We start from the raw sequence: 18,297 nt of genomic DNA, 5'->3' as shown, positions 1-18,297 counted from the left end.
TTAATGAAAGGAATAATTGTCACTATCTAGTGGTATACATCTTCCTATTCCAAATTAATTATTCACCGAGATATCATGATTTTTATATATAATAAATATTATTTATAAAAAAAAAATTATATTTATAAGTTGATGTGCATGCATGGCGATGACAGAATTCACTTTGTAAGATAAATTATGATCTTTTTACAAATTAACCTTGTCAAAGAAATTCTATGATCGAGATATTATTAACTTTGTTAATATATTAGTTTTGACTTGATAAGAAACTAAATTCTCTTGCAAATCAAATCTTGTCGATCACTACTCTGAAGAATGTATTCTACACATAGATTACAACAATAACTTGCTTGTTTTGCTAAAGAAATCCTATGATATTATTATCATATGGGTATTTGGTGATCAATAATATATAAGATAAATGTTTTAGCCATAAAATTTTTTTTATAAAAATAAATTTACAAACTGATCACGTGACTTTATGTAATACGTCAGATTGTAAAGTTATTTTTATTACAAAATAAATTTAACACATGACATGAAACCATGTTAATTTATGAATTTATTTTTATAAAATCTTTTTGAGAATACAACCCTCTTATTTATAATACAAAGCATGTATGGTAAGAATTAGAGACGTCTTTGTTTTCACATAAGTTATCATCATTCATGAGATGAGTGGTACACGTGAGTGTGACATTGATAGTTGGTCTAAGACTGAGATAACATGTTCTTTTGTGAAAAATAAAAAAGGTCGGTGCATGGTGGCATCATCCAATGGGGACCATGCCTAATGTCACAAGACTCACAGTAGATGTTGATTGCTGATTTGGTTTTATTCAACAATAACTCAATAACAAACTAACTCATTAAAAAAAAAAAATAACTTTGTTGGACATCCATGCATGCAACTTCCAATGTCTTATAAATTATTACTCTTTTTAAGCTATTATTTGTTTGGTTTATTCGTTCTATATATATAGTTTTATGTGGTTTTGGGTTTTGGTTTGTATGAAATTACAAAATGGAAGTATGAGATGGATCACAATTTCTTAAAATATTTTACAAGAATTATAGAGAGAGTAAAAAGATATAGATTCTATATTATTTATTGAGTATTTAATAACATCTAGAATACTCTCAAAGATAATAATAATAAATTACATGGAGTCCACATTTTGCAGCTATATTTGTTATCCTAGCTCTAAAATTCAGATAGAAACTCTAATAAATCTCAATCTGAATAAGAAATTAATTATTCTACTGTGAGGAAATAATTAATAACGAGTACTGCTATAGCTGCAAAGAGATTATATAAAAGTAATCTTATAAACTGACGTAACTTCATGTAGTCTATTAGATCTACTTTATAATAAAAATATACAGAATCCAAGTTTGCAGGTGTTGATAATTGTTTTATCTAATAATAATAATAATAATCGAATTACTTTAGGGATTTTACTAATTAATCTTATTATATCAGTGAATTTACTTAATAATTTAGAACGGTTGGAGTTTTCCTTCTTTTATCATCACACACCAATGCCTTCGTGTCACATATTAAAAAGTTCATTCTAAGAATTACATATGCATATGGTTATATATCTTTTATATTGGGAAAGAACACTGATATAATTATAGAAAAAAAAAAAAAAAGGCACTCAAAGAACTAAGATAAAATTAACAACTATATTGCAATTCAATTAAAAGAAAATAAAAACACAAATTAACACATACAGTGAATTTTACAGTAATTATTACTATTTTGTAATATTCTTAAACGACATAAAATATTTAATAATATTTAAAATTTATTTTCTGTGCTTATTTTTTTAATATTTATTTTCTGTTGTTATTCTATTTACGAACTCACTTGTTGGCACACCAAAAAGGAAAACTTATCACTCTTGACTCACTTGTTAGAATTTAACTAATTTATTGTGAGCATATTTTATTCTATAATAGTTAAATACTCAATGAATTTAGATTTTAACTAATTCAATGAGAGTGCTCTAACGAAGTATTGTTTTTACTTTTACGTTTGGGTCATGCTAGTGGCCGGGCAGCGTTTACTTCGTACTGTTACTTATAAGTTTTGTATTCTTTTTATTTTGATTTTATTTTAAGTATATTTTTAGATTTTTTTTTATTAGTCATTATTCACGATCCCGCACCTCACATCTTATGAAAAACACATTTAAATTCTATAAAAAAAATTATAAGTGTAGGGTATGCGAATGAATAGTGACTAATGTATAATATTTCTCATTTTTTAAACATTCTTAATTATTAAAAAATATAATTTTATTAATAATCATTTTCTTAACTATTAAATAAAAAATAAATTAATTAAAAAATTAAAATACATAAATTATAAATTTGAACAGCCTCCACTAACATCTCCCTTTACGTTTTATTGCTCTTAACATCTAGATCTAGGTGCTAAAAAGGAAGTCCACGCCATTGCGAATGAGAAGCCGGCAAATTCAACGGAACGAACACGTCCGGTCTCCCTACCAAATTCAAAATCTTCTTGTTTTGAATAAAAAAAAAAAAAAAAAAAAAAAAAAAAGAAAAGAAAAGAAAATATACAATTTTAGATTTTCGTTTTGAACAAAAGTGGACGAATTATTTACAAGAATTGAAAAGAAAATTACAAAAAATTAAAATCTTCAATTTTAAATAAACGGACAAACCACTTTGCTTGCACTGTTACTTACCACTGTGACACTGTCCCTTCTTCCCAGAGCCCTCTCAATGTCTGTATGTGTAACGGATCTCATCCCATACCCCTCTCTCTCTCTCTCTCTCTCTCTCAAGTTACTATTTTTACAGAACCCTCTCTTTCTCTATAGAAGACTATCGTTTCTTTGAACTAAGGCCTCGTGAAGTGCATGTGAAGCTTGGGGAAAGATCCGGGACTTACCTCTGCTTTTTCTGATTCCGGTGATTAATGCAGCGTTTCCCTTCTTGCTTTTTTGTTCCTTCTCTTCTTTCTTGTTCTCTTTATGTGATGTCACATCTAGTTCCTTTTCTATCTCACCACCTTATTTAATTCTCTCCCTTCTGTCAAAATCCGTAATCTTTTAAGGTTTTTAGAGCAGGAGGGTTGAGATTACGGATTCTGATTACTTCCCTGATTTAAAAACATGGGTTTAACTTTGGTTTGCTCTGTCCTGAGTTTTACATGTTGAAAGCCGAGAGTTTGGTTTGTGCTTTGTAATCTCATGCATTGGACCTCAGGCGGTGTTTTGTGGTTGCAAGTTCTGCTTCTTGTGGAGTGGCATTTGAATTGTTTACTTGAAGCTTGATCTTTTGGAATTCATCTTCGTGGGTGAAAGTTCTTGCAGCGCTAACTTTATGGTTTTGTTGGTGGGTATCATATCATGCCTTTGAGGGAGAAATGGTCCATTTGAAACCTTGGTTGCACTCGGGGGTAGTTTTTCCCCCCCTTTAAAGTTTGGGTGTTATTGTTGAAATGGGGTTAAGGGATTTTTCACCGAGTGATGGGCGATCTCTAATTGCTTAAATTTCAGCATTAATAGCCATCAGTGATATATACTTGGTGGGTATTAACTGTTTAGGAATTTTGTTGCTCCTTTAACGCCATAACTGCGAAGATTGGAGACATTAATTCAATAATAAAAGCTATATACTTTGATTTGTTTCTGTTATTGGGTGCATTGATGGTCTGATCATGACCAGAGCTGTCCACGATAGGATTCTCAAGGATGCAAATGGTGATACCGATGATCATCTACGCAACCACATCCATTTGACAAATTGTATTCATTTGAAGAACCATATGCAGAAGCATAGCCCCATATCAGCCGATAGGTCTATTGTGAGGGACCTTGTCGCCCTTCAGAGGTCAAGATCTCTCAGGGACCCTTCTGCAAGTCCTCCCTCTTGGCATTCAACTTCAATTGTTGATCTACTCCCAAAGAAGGGTGAAAATGATTCCATGCTTCGGGAGGCAAGAAGGTCTACAGCCACTGAGCACCGGAGAGAAGCTAGGAGAATGCCGGGAAGCTCGCCACCCTTAGCAAATTTAGCCACATCAAAAGTTGCTCCTGGTGAGGTTGGTGGGGGTAATGATGGAATAGCGGCCATCAGTGAATGTAGTAGCAAGAGTGGAGTTGGGAATGGTAGAAGAGTTAGGAGAGAGGAATCTAGTCGGAAGACTAGTAAGACTGATATTTTGGGTGGCAATGAGGAGTCTCCACTTGATCAAGATGGTAATGATTTGGCTTATGATTTGGAGAACTCTGACCTGAAAGATAGGAGAAGTAAACCAAGGGGGAAGCATATTGGAAATATCCAGTTAAAGAGTTTCTCTGAGCAGTTGAATGCTGTTCGTATGGATAGTGATGATGTAGCATCTTCTATCATCCGTCTTCATGGAAAACATTCTCGACCTGAGAAAACTATCAGGGAACCAGAAGCCAGCATTCCTGGGTACTGCAGTGGGTTAAGTAGAGTTAAAAGGCACAAGTTTCGAGGTGCAAGAAGAACTAAAGCTCCTACAGGTGCAAGAGATATTGTTGCTCAGAATGAATTCGATCGGGGATTGTCTGTGGCATTTAATACATTAGCTCAGAATTCAGGCCGTCCTAAGTATTCCACGGAGGAGGGAGAAGAAGAATATGTTGATTCAAATGTCCCAAGGGCTCCAAGAAATGGGTGTGGGATTCCTTGGAATTGGTCAATAATTCATCACAGAGGTAAAACTATTCTTGACATGGCTGGAAGAAGTTTGTCTTGTGGTCTGTCGGACTCAAGGTTAAAGAAAGGAGGTTCAACTGCCCATGGGAGAGAAATGTCTGACACACCAATGCCATCCGACTACTCGACCCTATCTACAGGATCCGATACAGAGGCAATGCCTCTTCTAGTTGAGGCATCTGGATCTCAGGGAAGCACTGAAAATGCTGGTTGGATCCATGAATATTCCGGTGAGCTTGGTATCTTCTCTGATAATTTGTACACACACGATGTTGATTCTGACCTTGCCTCTGAAGCCAGATCTGGGGATCAACGCAAGTTGAATGGCTATCGCAACAGTAGACACCGAAGTTTGACACAAAAGTACATGCCAAGAACCTTCAGGGATCTTGTGGGACAGAATTTGGTCGCACAGGCTCTTTTAAATGCTGTGATGAAAAGGAAGGTTGGATTGCTATATGTGTTTTATGGACCTCATGGCACTGGTAAAAGCTCCTGTGCCCGCATATTTGCCAGAGCATTGAATTGCCAATCTTCGGAACATCCTAAACCTTGTGGCTTTTGCAATTCATGCATTGCACATGACATGGGTAAGAGTAGGAACATAAGGGAAGTTGGCCCAGTTAGTAATTTTGACTTTGAGAACATTACAGAGTTACTCGACAATACGATTGTCTCCCAGCTGCCATCACAGTATAGGGTGTTTATCTTTGATGACTGTGATTCTTTGTCCCCTGATTGCTGGAGTGCCATATCAAAGGTCATTGATCGAGCTCTCAGACGCGTGGTTGTTGTCCTCATCAGTTCAAGTATTGATGTTTTGCCTCATATAATCATATCCAGGTGCCAGAAGTTCTTTTTTCCAAAGCTGAAGAATGCAGATATTATATATGCTTTGCAGTGGATTGCAACCAAAGAAGATCTGGATATTGATAAGGATGCACTAAAACTCATTGCATCAAGATCAGATGGATCATTGAGGGATGCTGAGATGACTCTTGAGCAACTGAGTTTGCTTGGTCAGAGAATTTCTGTTCATCTGGTTCAGGAACTGGTACGTTCCTTTTCACTTTTGATTTCACCATCAGAATTTGAATGCTGTGATGTTCATATATACTCTTTATGCTTGTTAATGTTGATCACATACGAAAAAATTGCAACCTAACATTTCTTGCTAAGAAAGTTGGATGTTATTGATATCAAATGAGCAATTTTATATCCTAGAGCACTTATAAAAAAATTATATATCCTAGAGCTGAGGATCTTGATCTCTTTGTTCCTATAGCTGGTGGCTTCTTTATCATGCTCACTTCCTCAATCACAATGTCTTAACATGATGTCTTCATCTTGGACCAAAAGATATAAATAAGCTTGAAAGCTATGCTTGTAGATATCCATGGTGGCAGAACATGAAACACTAAATCTGGTAGTGCTCGTCTGTGCCGATTTCCCTTAAGAAATTTAATTATTAAAGTGTGTCTGTCAGGTTTCTTTAAGTTATATGATGACATCGTAGCACCCTTCAACAGCCCCTGAACAATAACAGTTTCAAAACTTGCCACTATCAACTTTTAAAACATCTCCCAACCCCTGAACTCCAGACATATACACAATAATAGCCCCCTCTTTGGTACCAGATGAATTAGAACCATTAATAAATCTGAACAAATGAACTTCAGATTGCAAAATCTGAGAAGGAAGTTGGCAGGAGAGTTCTTGGACTCTTCAACCCCATTAACCCAGTCAAACCATCACCCAAGGTAACTTCCTTTGGGTAGCTTCTCTTTCCCATGGAAGCAAATTTGGAGGAATAAGTTTCCGATGAGAGTGACTTTCTTTGTTGGACAGCAACTCTAGAGATCCTCACGTGCTACAAGCTTAGAAAGACACATGATTGTGGTGGATTTGTGTTGTACATGGAAGAGGAGTGGGGAGATGACAGACCGTCTATTTGGCATAATCCAATTGAGCCCCAAAATTCTAAGGAGGCAGGTTTTGTAGCTCTAAGAGGGTTACTTTCTGGAAGCTGATTCGATCTCGTGTTATGTGGTGCATATGGAAGGAAAAGAATGACAGGAATTTTGAGGAATAGGAGAAGATGGTGGCAATGGCAAAAGTGAAGGATGTTTTCTCTAGAACGCTTTCTCTTGGATCACTACCTGTTCTTTTGTTTTTTTTAGGATTTTTTTACTGTTTACTTTTTTCTATTTAGGTGGGTATATTGTACTCTAGTTAGCTGGATAACATCCTTTTTTATTTCAATAAAACTTAACTTATCTAAAGAGAGAAATATGATGACTTTTCCAATATTTTAATGCAAGCTTTTGGAGGAAGTGTTTGGTGCTTTTTTTCGTTCCCTAGGGTTTTGTGGGTAAAAGATAGACATTTGTTGTCTGATATATATAATATATATATATATATATATATATCAAGGGTTTTTGGATTTATGTCTAGGGATTGTGAGGCAAAATGATAACAGATAATAGCTATTGGTGAGACATAGATATATGGAATGTTGGTTTTTTTATAAATCATGACATGCTCATGAGGATATAATATAAGAAAATGTTGTTTTGGGGCTAGAATGCTTAGATTTTTTATAGGCATTATGATTTAATTTTGATTATGGGATCATTGATACATATTTATTGAAAATTACTCTTTATCGCCCTTAAACTAACGCTCTTTTGCAATGCGACTACAAAGCTAGCAAAATTATCACTTGATGCTCCAAACTACCAGTCCCTTTTCACTTTGGCCCCTTCTTAGATCTAACTGTTAAAATTGTGCCGAGCCACCTTTTTGTCCATCTCAATGCTTAGATCTTAACAAGGGGGTAAATTACAAGTTATGTTTCAAATTAAGCTAAATGAAAACATTAGTTGTTTGACGATCATATTGCAAGAAGAATGGAAGTTCAAAGCGGGTAATGTGTGATTTTCCCTATTCATTTTTTTGGCCTAATAGATGTAGTACAATGGTGTGAATGAAATCGTTTTATAGTCATAGGTGTTTGTCACACTACAAAAGTTGTAGGCAAAATAATTGAGTATAGCTTTGATGGATTGTACAAGAACTAAAATTAAATTATTAGGCCTTACATTTATATTTACTTTTAGCTGTACATATCATTAGGGGATAAAATATTTTACTTCTAGTTGTTTAGTGTATCTGCTGTACCTCGTGCTTGTTGGTCTCCCATTTAATTCTTTTTCTTAGATTTCAAAGATCTGGTCAGTTTTCCAATTTCTTTTAGCATGGATAAACACCTTTCATTTGATTGCAGCTATTGTTTTAAAATGTGCAAGTGTGACTTCCTTTTCTTACCCCCCCCTATGGCGTCCGTAGGGGTGTCAAAACCCGACATGACATAAAACAAGCTATTGTTGCAGGTTTTGACCTGAATCAATTACACCAAACCCAAACCCAAACCCGCTTTTTTTTTTTTTTTTATAAGCAATAATTTTATTCAAAGAAATAGGCATAAGCCCAAGTACACAGGACGTATACAAAGGAAATACCTACAACTTCCAGAAACAAAAAGAAAACTAACACCACAAAGCTAAAAACGATGCAGAAAATTATCCGCCATTACAAAAGCTTTAGCCCAAGAACTAAAAGTACTCAAGAAAAAAACCCTAAGATCTCCCAAAGAAAGTTCTCTATCTTCGAAGCATCTCCCATTTCTTTCGAGCCAAATGCACCACATAAGACAAGGAGGAATCATTTTCCAAACACTCGGACCTTCTTACAGCCCTTCACACCCTTCCACCCTACAAATAAATCCACCACTTCCCTGGGCATTACCCAATGTAATCCTGTCCAACTTAAAACCTCATTCCACAAGAATCTTGTCACTTTGCAGTGAAGGAAAAGGTGATTTACAGATTCTCCATCCCTTTTGCACAAAACACACCAATCAGCAATAAACAAACCTCTCCTTCTAAGATTATCTATAGTCAATACTTTGCCCAAAGTAGCCACCCAACAGAAAAAAGCAACCTTAGAAGGAACTTTCACTTTCCAAATACTTTTCCAACGGAATACACAACTACTATGGCTTGACAAAATTCTGTAATAAGATGAAACTGTAAACTTAGCATTTCCAGCAGGAATCCACACCATGCAATCCTCTCTGTCTTGCACCCATTTTGAGCTGTAAAGTTTAACCAGCAGAGCCTTAACTTCATCCACTTCCCAGTCATTAACATCCCTTTTAAAAATAACATTTCATTCAACCTTATTGTTACTACTGCAATACAAATCACAAACAGCTGCATTTTGATCCCTTGCAATTCTGAAAAGGGCAGGAAATTCCAGCTTAAGAGTATCCTCTTTCCCCACACCACATATCATGCCAAAAGAGTATCCTCTTTCCATCTCCCATCTTCAATTTGAAATTATTGGAGAAGGAATCCCAACCTTTTCTAATAAATTTCCACAAACTAACCCTGTAAGCTCCACTAGATGCTTTAGAACACCAACCTCCCCACTAACTTCCCTATTTCACATCTATCACATTTTTCCATAGAGCTTTACTCTCCAGTTGATATCTCCAAAGCCATTTCCCAAGTAAAGCTCTATTAAAAACCCTTAAATCTTTAATCCCCAAACCACCGCGATCCAACGGTTGACAAACCTTCTTCCAACTAACCAAATGATACTTCTTTTCCTCACCTATGCCTCCCCATAAGAAGTTTCGAAATAAACTCCCAATTCTCCTTTCAACCCTTGCCGGAAGAGGAAAAAGAGAGAGGAAATAGGTGGGCAAGTTAGACAAAGTACTTTTTATAAGAGTCAGTCTTCCCCTCTTGGACAAGAAAATCCTCTTCCATCCAGCTAACCTCCTTTCAATTTTTTCAATCACCCCAACCCATATGTTTACAGCTTTAAAAGAAGCCCCCAAAGGAAGTCCAAGATACCTCAAAGGCAATGAAGAGATTCTGCATCCCGGTAAGTTTGCCAAATCTGATAAATTCTGAACATCACCCACAGGAACAATTTCAGACTTCGATAAATTAACTCTTAACCCCAAAGCAGCTTCAAAACACAGCAGAAGTGCTCTTAAAGCACGTATATTATCCGAATCAGGTTCACTAAAAAGCAAGGTATCATCAGCAAATAACAAATGAGAAATCTTTAAACTATTCCTTATCTCATTACCCACCACAAAACTGGACAGAAAATTACCCACCAAACCCGCTTATTTTAGTGTCAGGTTCACAGGTTGTGTCACATATTGCCACCATAGTGTCCTATCCTCTTTTTACTACCTTATCTTTGCCACTTTGTAGGTTGTATAAAATTATAAATACTCTCCCTTTAGTCTGCACTCCTAATAACACTGTTTGTTGGCTTAGTTCAAGTCCTCATTTTTTGGTACTTGTGCTGGTATAGTTCACCCTTGCTTGGATAATTCTGACAGTTATCCCCACAACTGTGGCAACTTTGTGTCCTATCTGTTTTCCTACCCCACTCGCTTTCTTCACATATTATTAGTATTGAATATTCTCTATAATTATTGTATCCATGGTATACAGGATTTCCACCTGCATTACAACAGAGAATTATTTTTTTTTCCTTCTCTTTTTCAGGTTGGGCTTATCTCAGATGAGAAATTAGTAGATCTTCTTGATTTAGCACTATCTGCTGACACAATTAACACGGTGAAGAATTTGAGAGTAATAATGGAAACTGGTGTGGAACCATTAGCGTTGATGTCACAGCTTGCTACAGTGATTACCGATATTCTTGCTGGTAGTTATGACTTCAAAAAAGAAAGGCTTAGAAGGAAGTTCTTTCGACGACAACCCCGTGAGTATAAATTTTACCATTATTACAAATTTACTAATTCATCCATTTATCTACAAGTTATGGTGATGTGGTTTGTATTAGACCTCTGCAGGTCTGTTAATGTGAGCAAACGTATAGGTGTTGTTCATTTATAAGATTGTTGAACCCAGTTTTGTTATCAGCCTAAGCCTTCCTTTTTAGTAATTAATTGTGCATGCCAACTTTTCATCTGTGGCACATCTGATTCATGCTCAATCTGTTCTTACTGGTTGCAGTATCCAAAGAAGATATGGAAAAACTGCGTCAAGCTTTGAAAACTTTATCTGAGGCTGAAAAACAACTAAGGATGTCAAATGGCAAGTTAACATGGCTAACCGCAGCATTGCTTCAACTTGCTCCTGATCAGCAGTACATGCTTCCTACTTCTACAGACACTAGTTTTAATCATAGTCCCATGGCCCTAGATGATGCTGGTGTAAGAGATTCAGCCAGGAGAATAGGTGAACATTCCAGGATGCCCAAAAAGGGGAGAGGCTTGTCAACAGATGTCAGGGTAGAAAATCTCCTTGCTGGAAGTTCTGCTGATATCTGTGAAATTGGTACGCTTAAGGGTATTAGTTTAGAGAGAAAAAGGCATGTTGGCGCTGGTGTGGCTCATCAACAGACATCTGCATATGCTGCTGACATGTCTAGGGTAAGTGGCAGGCAGATTTCTGGTAAAAGCCGTAGAGGAATTGAAGATATCTGGCTGGAGGTGCTTGGGAAAACTCAAATCAATGGCTTAAAGGAATTTTTGTATCAAGAAGGGAAGCTGATCTCAGTCAGTTTTGGTGCAGGTACACTCCAACATGCATTAAGAATCATTTACAAGTGCCATGATTGATGCACCACCATCACAGCTTCTATACACTTTTCCACATTGCTAGATAGTTTTCACTTCTTTACATGATTTTCTTGTGTTTTTTTTTTCTCATTCCAGATATGTGTCTACTGTATCTGTCGTGTACTTGGGTTGAGCCTTTTGCATTTTTTTATGAAATTTAATTAATTAAAAAAAAAAAGAACTGAAAACTCTTGGTGCTTGTGAACCCTGATTGTAAATATGCCATACTCTCCAATTAGTTGAAATTCTCTAAGTTCTTATAGCATTCAAGAAAATTGGTTTATTGTGAAAATAAACGCCTTGGGGAGTCATCTAGTTAAAAGATAATATAATATTTGGGAACTCCACGAAAGCCAAAAGAGTATGCCTATGAGTTTGAGCCCTATTATGCTATATTAACCACTCAAATATGTAGTATATTTCCTATGTGGGAACTTAACCTTTTCTACATTCACGTGTGCATATACTCTACATGGTTTCTTTCTGTTGCCAGATCTTTCACCCAATTTTATTAACAAGAACTTTACATCCATTTTCAAGATTTGAAAAGCAGACTTGCCTTGAAATACTTAAGGGCAAAAGAGGCTTTACATTACAGAAGATTTATAGGGAGCCATTCAATTTCTTTGATCCCATTTTTTTCTTTCTGACTCGTGCTTTAAAATGTCATAATCATGTAAATCACCCATTTGACTTAACCTTCATGTCTATCATGTCCTAAACTTTCAATTGTAGGATTGCTCCTATAGGCTTTGCCCAGTGCATTCTTCTGTCAATAGATTGGCTTCCGCGAGAGATTGGCTTCCTACTAATGAAGGGGATGGAGTGCATTGCATGAGAGATAGGCTTCTTCTGGTCATTGTACATATATGCACATTGATGATCTCATCTTCGAGTGCTTAGTTTGTTTCTGAGATCAAAATCATGAATACTATGTGATGGAGTGATGATGTAAACCCCACTTTGGATATAATTCAAAATTATATAAGCCCCAAATGCATAAGCCTCGCGCAAGCCCTTTATAAAAAAGATGACCCCACCATGGAAAAGTGTGAAAAACTCAATTTTTCTTGATGGGGCCCACATTTTTACAAAAGGCTTGTACATTTGGGGCTTGTACCTAGCATTACTCATAAAAAATTCACATGGTAAAATTCCTCTGTGGTAGTTAGTTGATATCAACTTTCATTTATAGATGATGATAAATTATTGATAGGAATCTGGGAGAGGAACACCACCCTAAATTGTGTTGGCTGCCATTTGATGAAACAAGAAAGATGATCAACATTTTTTCTTCTTGCTTGTGGGTGTAGCCTAGTGTGTTTCCTCTTAAATAAAAGGAGGTTGTCGTCCAATCCATGGGAAGGAAGCGATATGCTTGGGGAAAGGCTATCCTCATTGTGTAACTGACAAACACCATTTGATTTGACTCATTGTTTGCCTCTCAACTGAATATCTTAATGGTTTGATGTGTACTTAGCAAAATATATCCACTCTCCAGTTGGGATACCCAACCTCTTATTGCCACTCAAAAAATATTAAAACTTGCTCTCATGATTTGTTAGCATGGATTAGTTTGGAAATTTTTCTAATTAGGTCGAGCTGATTCCAAACACATTTCCAGTCCAGTTAACTATCTTTATTTTGATTTGGAAGGTAGACTGATAGCATCAAAGCTTCAGATATTTTCAACTACTGTACAGATTCTTTTACTACCAGCATAAGGTTTAAGCTGTATTCTTTTCTTTTGCAAACAGTCCCTTGCTTTCCTTAGAGCCATTAAAGTAATTGATACACTTCTATCGCCAATATACAATTCCAATTGTTCTTTGTCATGCTGACTTTAGCATTATGACCCGTTTATCTTAAATCTGCATGATCTGGAGTCTAGATTTAGTACTTGCATGAAGCTCTTTTTTTTTTAGTTTACTTTTACATGCTATTAATGTTTTCCAAGTTTGTTTATATGCCTTTGTGAGTTTTAAATTACCATTTGAAGAACTCTTTCATTGTCAATTTATCATAAGATGTTGTCTGCTGTATTTATAACTGTACTCAAACTAATTATCAAAACATAGTGTTTATTTGGCATTGGTCATGAGTTTAATCATTAACTTTTGGGTCCTAGTTTTCAGAAAATTATCATTTTTGGATCCTGTGGGTGGCAGACCTAGTTCATTATATCTCAAGTGCTTTAATATCTGATTTTCCTGTATATATTAAAGTTCGTTCTTCTTTCAAATTGGGCATTGCAGATTTTCACTGTTGGATACATCTTATTTTAGAAACTCTAATGATATACAGTAGCTCTTATACATTTTCTTTCTGTACAACTAAATCACAAAATTCTTGCAGCCCCAACTGTGCAGTTGATGTTCAGTTCATACCAAACAAAATCAAGGGCAGAGAAACTTGGGGGGCATATCTTAGAAGCATTCGAGACTGTCCTTGGGTCCCCAGTGACAATTGAAATAAGATGTGAATCAAAGAAAGATTCAGCATTGGGTGTGCATGTGCCTCTAATGTTGCCAGCTTCTGACGTCAGCTCGTCTCAAATTAGAGATATCAATAGGGTCAGCACTCAAGCTCAGCTCTTGCAATCTGACAATTCTAAAATGGGAATGAGTGAAATTGTAGAAGTAGCTGCTTCTCCCAGGGGATCCAAGAGTAATGAACACATACATAATCTTGTAGCATCTGATAATAGAGGTTTGGGAGGTTCATGTGTTGGAGAAGCAACCATGGCTTCAGCCCCAGGAAGGAGGAAATTTGGGGAACAAAGTCAGAGCCAGAGCCTTGTTAGAAGCAAGGTATCTCTTGCCCATGTAATTCAGCAGGCAGAAGGATGTAGCCAGCGAAGTGGATGGTCAAAACGCAAAGCGGTTTCTATTGCTGAAAAGCTTGAACAAGAGAATTTGTACGTAATGCAATTCTATTATTCTTTATCGATATTATTTCATTTTACCTTAGGGAACGGCCAAATGACTTATCGAACTACTAAATTAGACTACAAGACTTTGATACCTTTACATGTCTGGAACATTGGCTGTGAACTCCTTTGTCCCACCTACCTTATATCCATCACTCGATAAGAATGAGATGGATCATGACTTGTTAGAGACGTGAAACCCTTAGATCTTGGTGTAATAGAAATGAATGTGGGTTATGTGAAATTATTGTAAAAGCTCAATAATGTCCCCTCAATTCAGTAGTTGCGTCATCCTGTGGCTAGATGTTATTCGCCCGACGCCTAATCTTGGCAATTTACTGTATTGGGTAGTTTGAAAGGAAGGAAATAGTCAATTCTTAAATCTAATATTTTTTGAAAAAAGGCCGGAAGTTTTTAAATTCTCAGAAGATATTTAAAAATATAGAGTACAAGGAAGTAAGAAAAGTAATTTTGGCTTGCAAGTCGAGATAGAAATTGCTTGAACAGAAGAGTTGTCTACTTGAATTCAAAGTTGTTTGAAAAATGCACTGGTGAAGATATTTACTTGCTAGTTTAATATTTTAAAAACAGTGGATCCTGTTTTCTATATCTTGAGATTCCTCATTTTCTGGAATGTAATAACAGAAGATCCTTTCATGTTTATTTTAGTTTTATTATACATGCTGTGTAAAAAATGGATAAGTTTCCTAGAACCATAACCTGGATTCATTTTTTCTTCTTTAGCCAAAATAGAACCATTTCGTGTGGAGCTTGGTATTGAGAATATTTTGCACGCTTACAGGCATATTCCCTTCTGAGTTTGAATTAGTTCTAAAAATTCTTAAACTTACAGGAGACTGGAACCTAGATCAAGAAGCTTGCTTTGCTGGAAAGCAACAAGAGTTACTCGTCGGAAGGTAATTCCTGATTGAATTCATGAAGATATTATCAATAAACTTTGTTCAGTTTTCTTGCAACAAGTTAATTCCAGTATTGGAAGAGGCATAATCTTTTCCTTGAATGGTATGGGGAGGCACACCATGGATCTGTCTGTCATAGGTTGTAAAAGGGAGAACCTTGGTGTGCTTGTTTTCAGTTATATTGTTAAGGGCTACTTAATGCAGGATGGATGGGCCCATCTAAGGGTTCTTTACTATCTCTTGCATTATTAACCCTGTTATCTAGTACCTAATGCTCATCTTGCTTGATTGTTTATAGAGCATAAATGGTTTTAAATGTTTCGATTGAGAGCGACAGAATGGAAAAACCAGGATAGATTGAAGAAGAATAGCACTAGAGGTAGATTGATCAATGGCAAATTGGGTATTTATTGTATGATGGATATGCTGAACCTCATAGAGTTTGTGTTCTGCTGTACATATAAATTACAACCAGGCAGGCTAGGTGAATTATCAAAAAGCTGATATTTTGTAAGCCATCCCCTTGGATCATTTCAGACGGCAAGACTCATAAAATGAGCCTGAGTGGGGGCAAACTATTGTTTAACCCACTTCATTGGTTTGTTCATAGTCCATCACCCTATGATAATACTTCAACCAACACAAAGTACATCCTTATATGAATAAAATGTCTATGTTAATTACCTATAAAAAAGAAATATGGCTATGCTTATCACTTCTTGTCATCCTCATTCAAATTTTTCTAAACGGAAGGTATTGTTTTCTTTCTAGAGCTATACTTCATGTTTCTTTGAGGCCATATTAGGATTTGACTGTTCTTAGAGAAGCATTAGCTTAGGCAAGAGCTCACATTAATGTAAAAGAATGTTCTTATATGTCTAGCTTTTTCAGTAATTGGTTGGACCTACTGCCAGTCATTACTGAGGTCATTTTAATAAAACTTCTGATTGTTGTCTTTACAAGATTTCCCTAAGTTAAACTATTAAATTAGTTTAGTTGGTTAAATTACACAGCAAGACCAATAGTGTTTTTTTTTTTTTTTTTTCCCTCTTATTCATTTCTAATTCCAGTATGAATAGCAGTTAAATAATGATTATGTTTTTGTGATCGATTTGAGGATGATGCTTATTCTTGTTGGCATCTGCAGCTTTCACGTCTGAAAATCAGGACGCAAAAGCCGCATTCGTTTCTGAAGCTTGTATCCTGTGGAAAGTGTCTCTCTACTAAATCTCCAAGGTAATGGTAAGAATAGAATTATTGGATGGATCAGAAGGGGTGATCGTGCTACCTCATTTGCATTCTTTATCTTTAGGGAGTTTCCTGGTGTTTACTAGGTTAGTTTCTTTGTCAAATCCTTTTTCATGGAATAAAGATATGATTTATATCTGATGAGAATATGTAGGAAAGAAATTAGATTATGCAGCCCTATTAATTATATTGTTAGGCCTTCTTACATTCAATCAATTGCAGCCTTGTTTGATTGGTTGCAGTTTTCATTCCTATTCATTTTAGACACTTGTGCTTATAATAATTAGCCTGTGCAAGGCACTGCATAGGAAATGCGTTATTCTGTAACTATCTGCGTTACAATTACCTACCTTGACTTCTAAAATGGATGGAGAAATGTAAATAATCCGTGTTATAGAATTGTGAGAAGAGAACCCCCTAGGGGGTTGGCTCAGAGTGTTACTACAAAGTGGCTGGTTCCTCTGTCTCTGTCATTACTCACAACAGCACAGCAATGCTGACCCAAATCTAAGGTTACACATTGGTAATTGTCATTTTCCATTAATAACAATAGGTAATATTCTGATCATCTAGAAATGGGGTTGTTTTTGTGCACTCTAGCAGAGAAGTTGACTGAGGCTTTTGATTTTGTTCACATCAGAAGAATGGCCTCACGAGGTGTTTGCACATTGGTTAAACCTCTTGAGTTTAGAAACTAATGTTATTTGAAGGGGTATATGTAAACATATTTTTGAGCTGTCGATGTCTAAAAGTCACTGATTTGTCGTCACTTCTTGGACAAAGTTGGATTATGCAGCCTCTTCTCTTGTATCTGAAGAATTTCAGCCCTCCTTATGGGACTTTTTGCTGATATCTAAAGAAAAAAATGAGTTGCTTCCAGGACCACCTCTCTTTTCTGCCAGCTATGTTTCATCAGTAGCTTTGAATTCTTTACCCCAAATGGCAATAATAATCTTTTGACATGATTTCGAACGTTTCTTGACCAAACTCTGTTTTATGAGTATGAAATAAATAAGCTTGGCTTGGCACTTAATCAGTTGGTCAAAAGGGTGGTAGAAGGGGTAGTAAGTTTATCATTAATGATACGCCTACCACTCTTTTACAAGTACGAGCCTATAACCTGCTCAATTGCAAATTGTTGTGTATGTTGTGTATAAGAGAGAGAGACCGGGTTATATAGTGGAGAAATTTGAAACGGTATAAAGGGCAGTTTATTTGACCAAACAATATAAAAGTTGAAATAATACTTTTGGATAGAAATTTGAATCGGTTTATATCTTTATATATAAGAAAAGAAATAGAACTTAAAAGTTACAATAGTTCACAATGAAATATTGTTTTTAAAAACTTTACCGTTTTATAAACATAACACTTCAAATTTAATAGATAGAATGTCTACTTTTATGGATAGAATGATACGTGAGAATTATATGCAATTCCGTTTTTATATATAGTAATAGATTCTACAATTTATTCTATAATCAACCAATGTGATCAAGCCCCTTTATTAAAAAATAATTTGTATGTTTACACGACTAGACTTCATTTTATATGGAATCGTAAAAGAGTTATAAAATACTTGAAAGTTGATCGTTTTCGATCGACAACAACGTTGCGTTGTTTTCGGTTTAGAGGTTTGGTTGTAAAATACGGTAAGCTTTGTCATTCTCTGTATGGCATTTTGTAAGCGTCGGAGTACGCCCAAGATTGTAGTCAAGTTATGAATGTCAAATTTTCAACTTTGGAATTAAAGAAAAAAAAAATTGATATTCCAAAGAAAAAAAAAATTGAAATAATTT

At 35.7% G+C, this 18,297-nt stretch overlaps 1 protein-coding gene across 1 annotated transcript; it reads left to right on the top strand.

The window, feature by feature from the left end:
* The first annotated feature begins 2,716 nt into the window (after positions 1 to 2,716).
* On the top strand, positions 2,717 to 16,752 carry LOC121267513 (protein STICHEL-like 3). The gene is made up of 6 exons (XM_041171400.1): positions 2,717 to 5,779; positions 10,320 to 10,539; positions 10,794 to 11,354; positions 13,757 to 14,318; positions 15,184 to 15,247; positions 16,398 to 16,752. Exons 1-6 carry the CDS (start codon positions 3,698 to 3,700, stop codon positions 16,488 to 16,490), a joined length of 3,582 nt encoding a protein of 1,193 aa, XP_041027334.1. The 5' UTR covers positions 2,717 to 3,697; the 3' UTR covers positions 16,491 to 16,752.
* The last annotated feature ends 1,545 nt before the right edge of the window (positions 16,753 to 18,297 follow it).

Source organism: Juglans microcarpa x Juglans regia, chromosome 5S (assembly GCF_004785595.1).
Source record: "Juglans microcarpa x Juglans regia isolate MS1-56 chromosome 5S, Jm3101_v1.0, whole genome shotgun sequence".
Taxonomy (NCBI): domain Eukaryota; kingdom Viridiplantae; phylum Streptophyta; class Magnoliopsida; order Fagales; family Juglandaceae; genus Juglans; species Juglans microcarpa x Juglans regia.
Note: the sequence above shows the minus strand (reverse complement) of the source record. Positions and strands in the feature narration are given on the sequence as shown.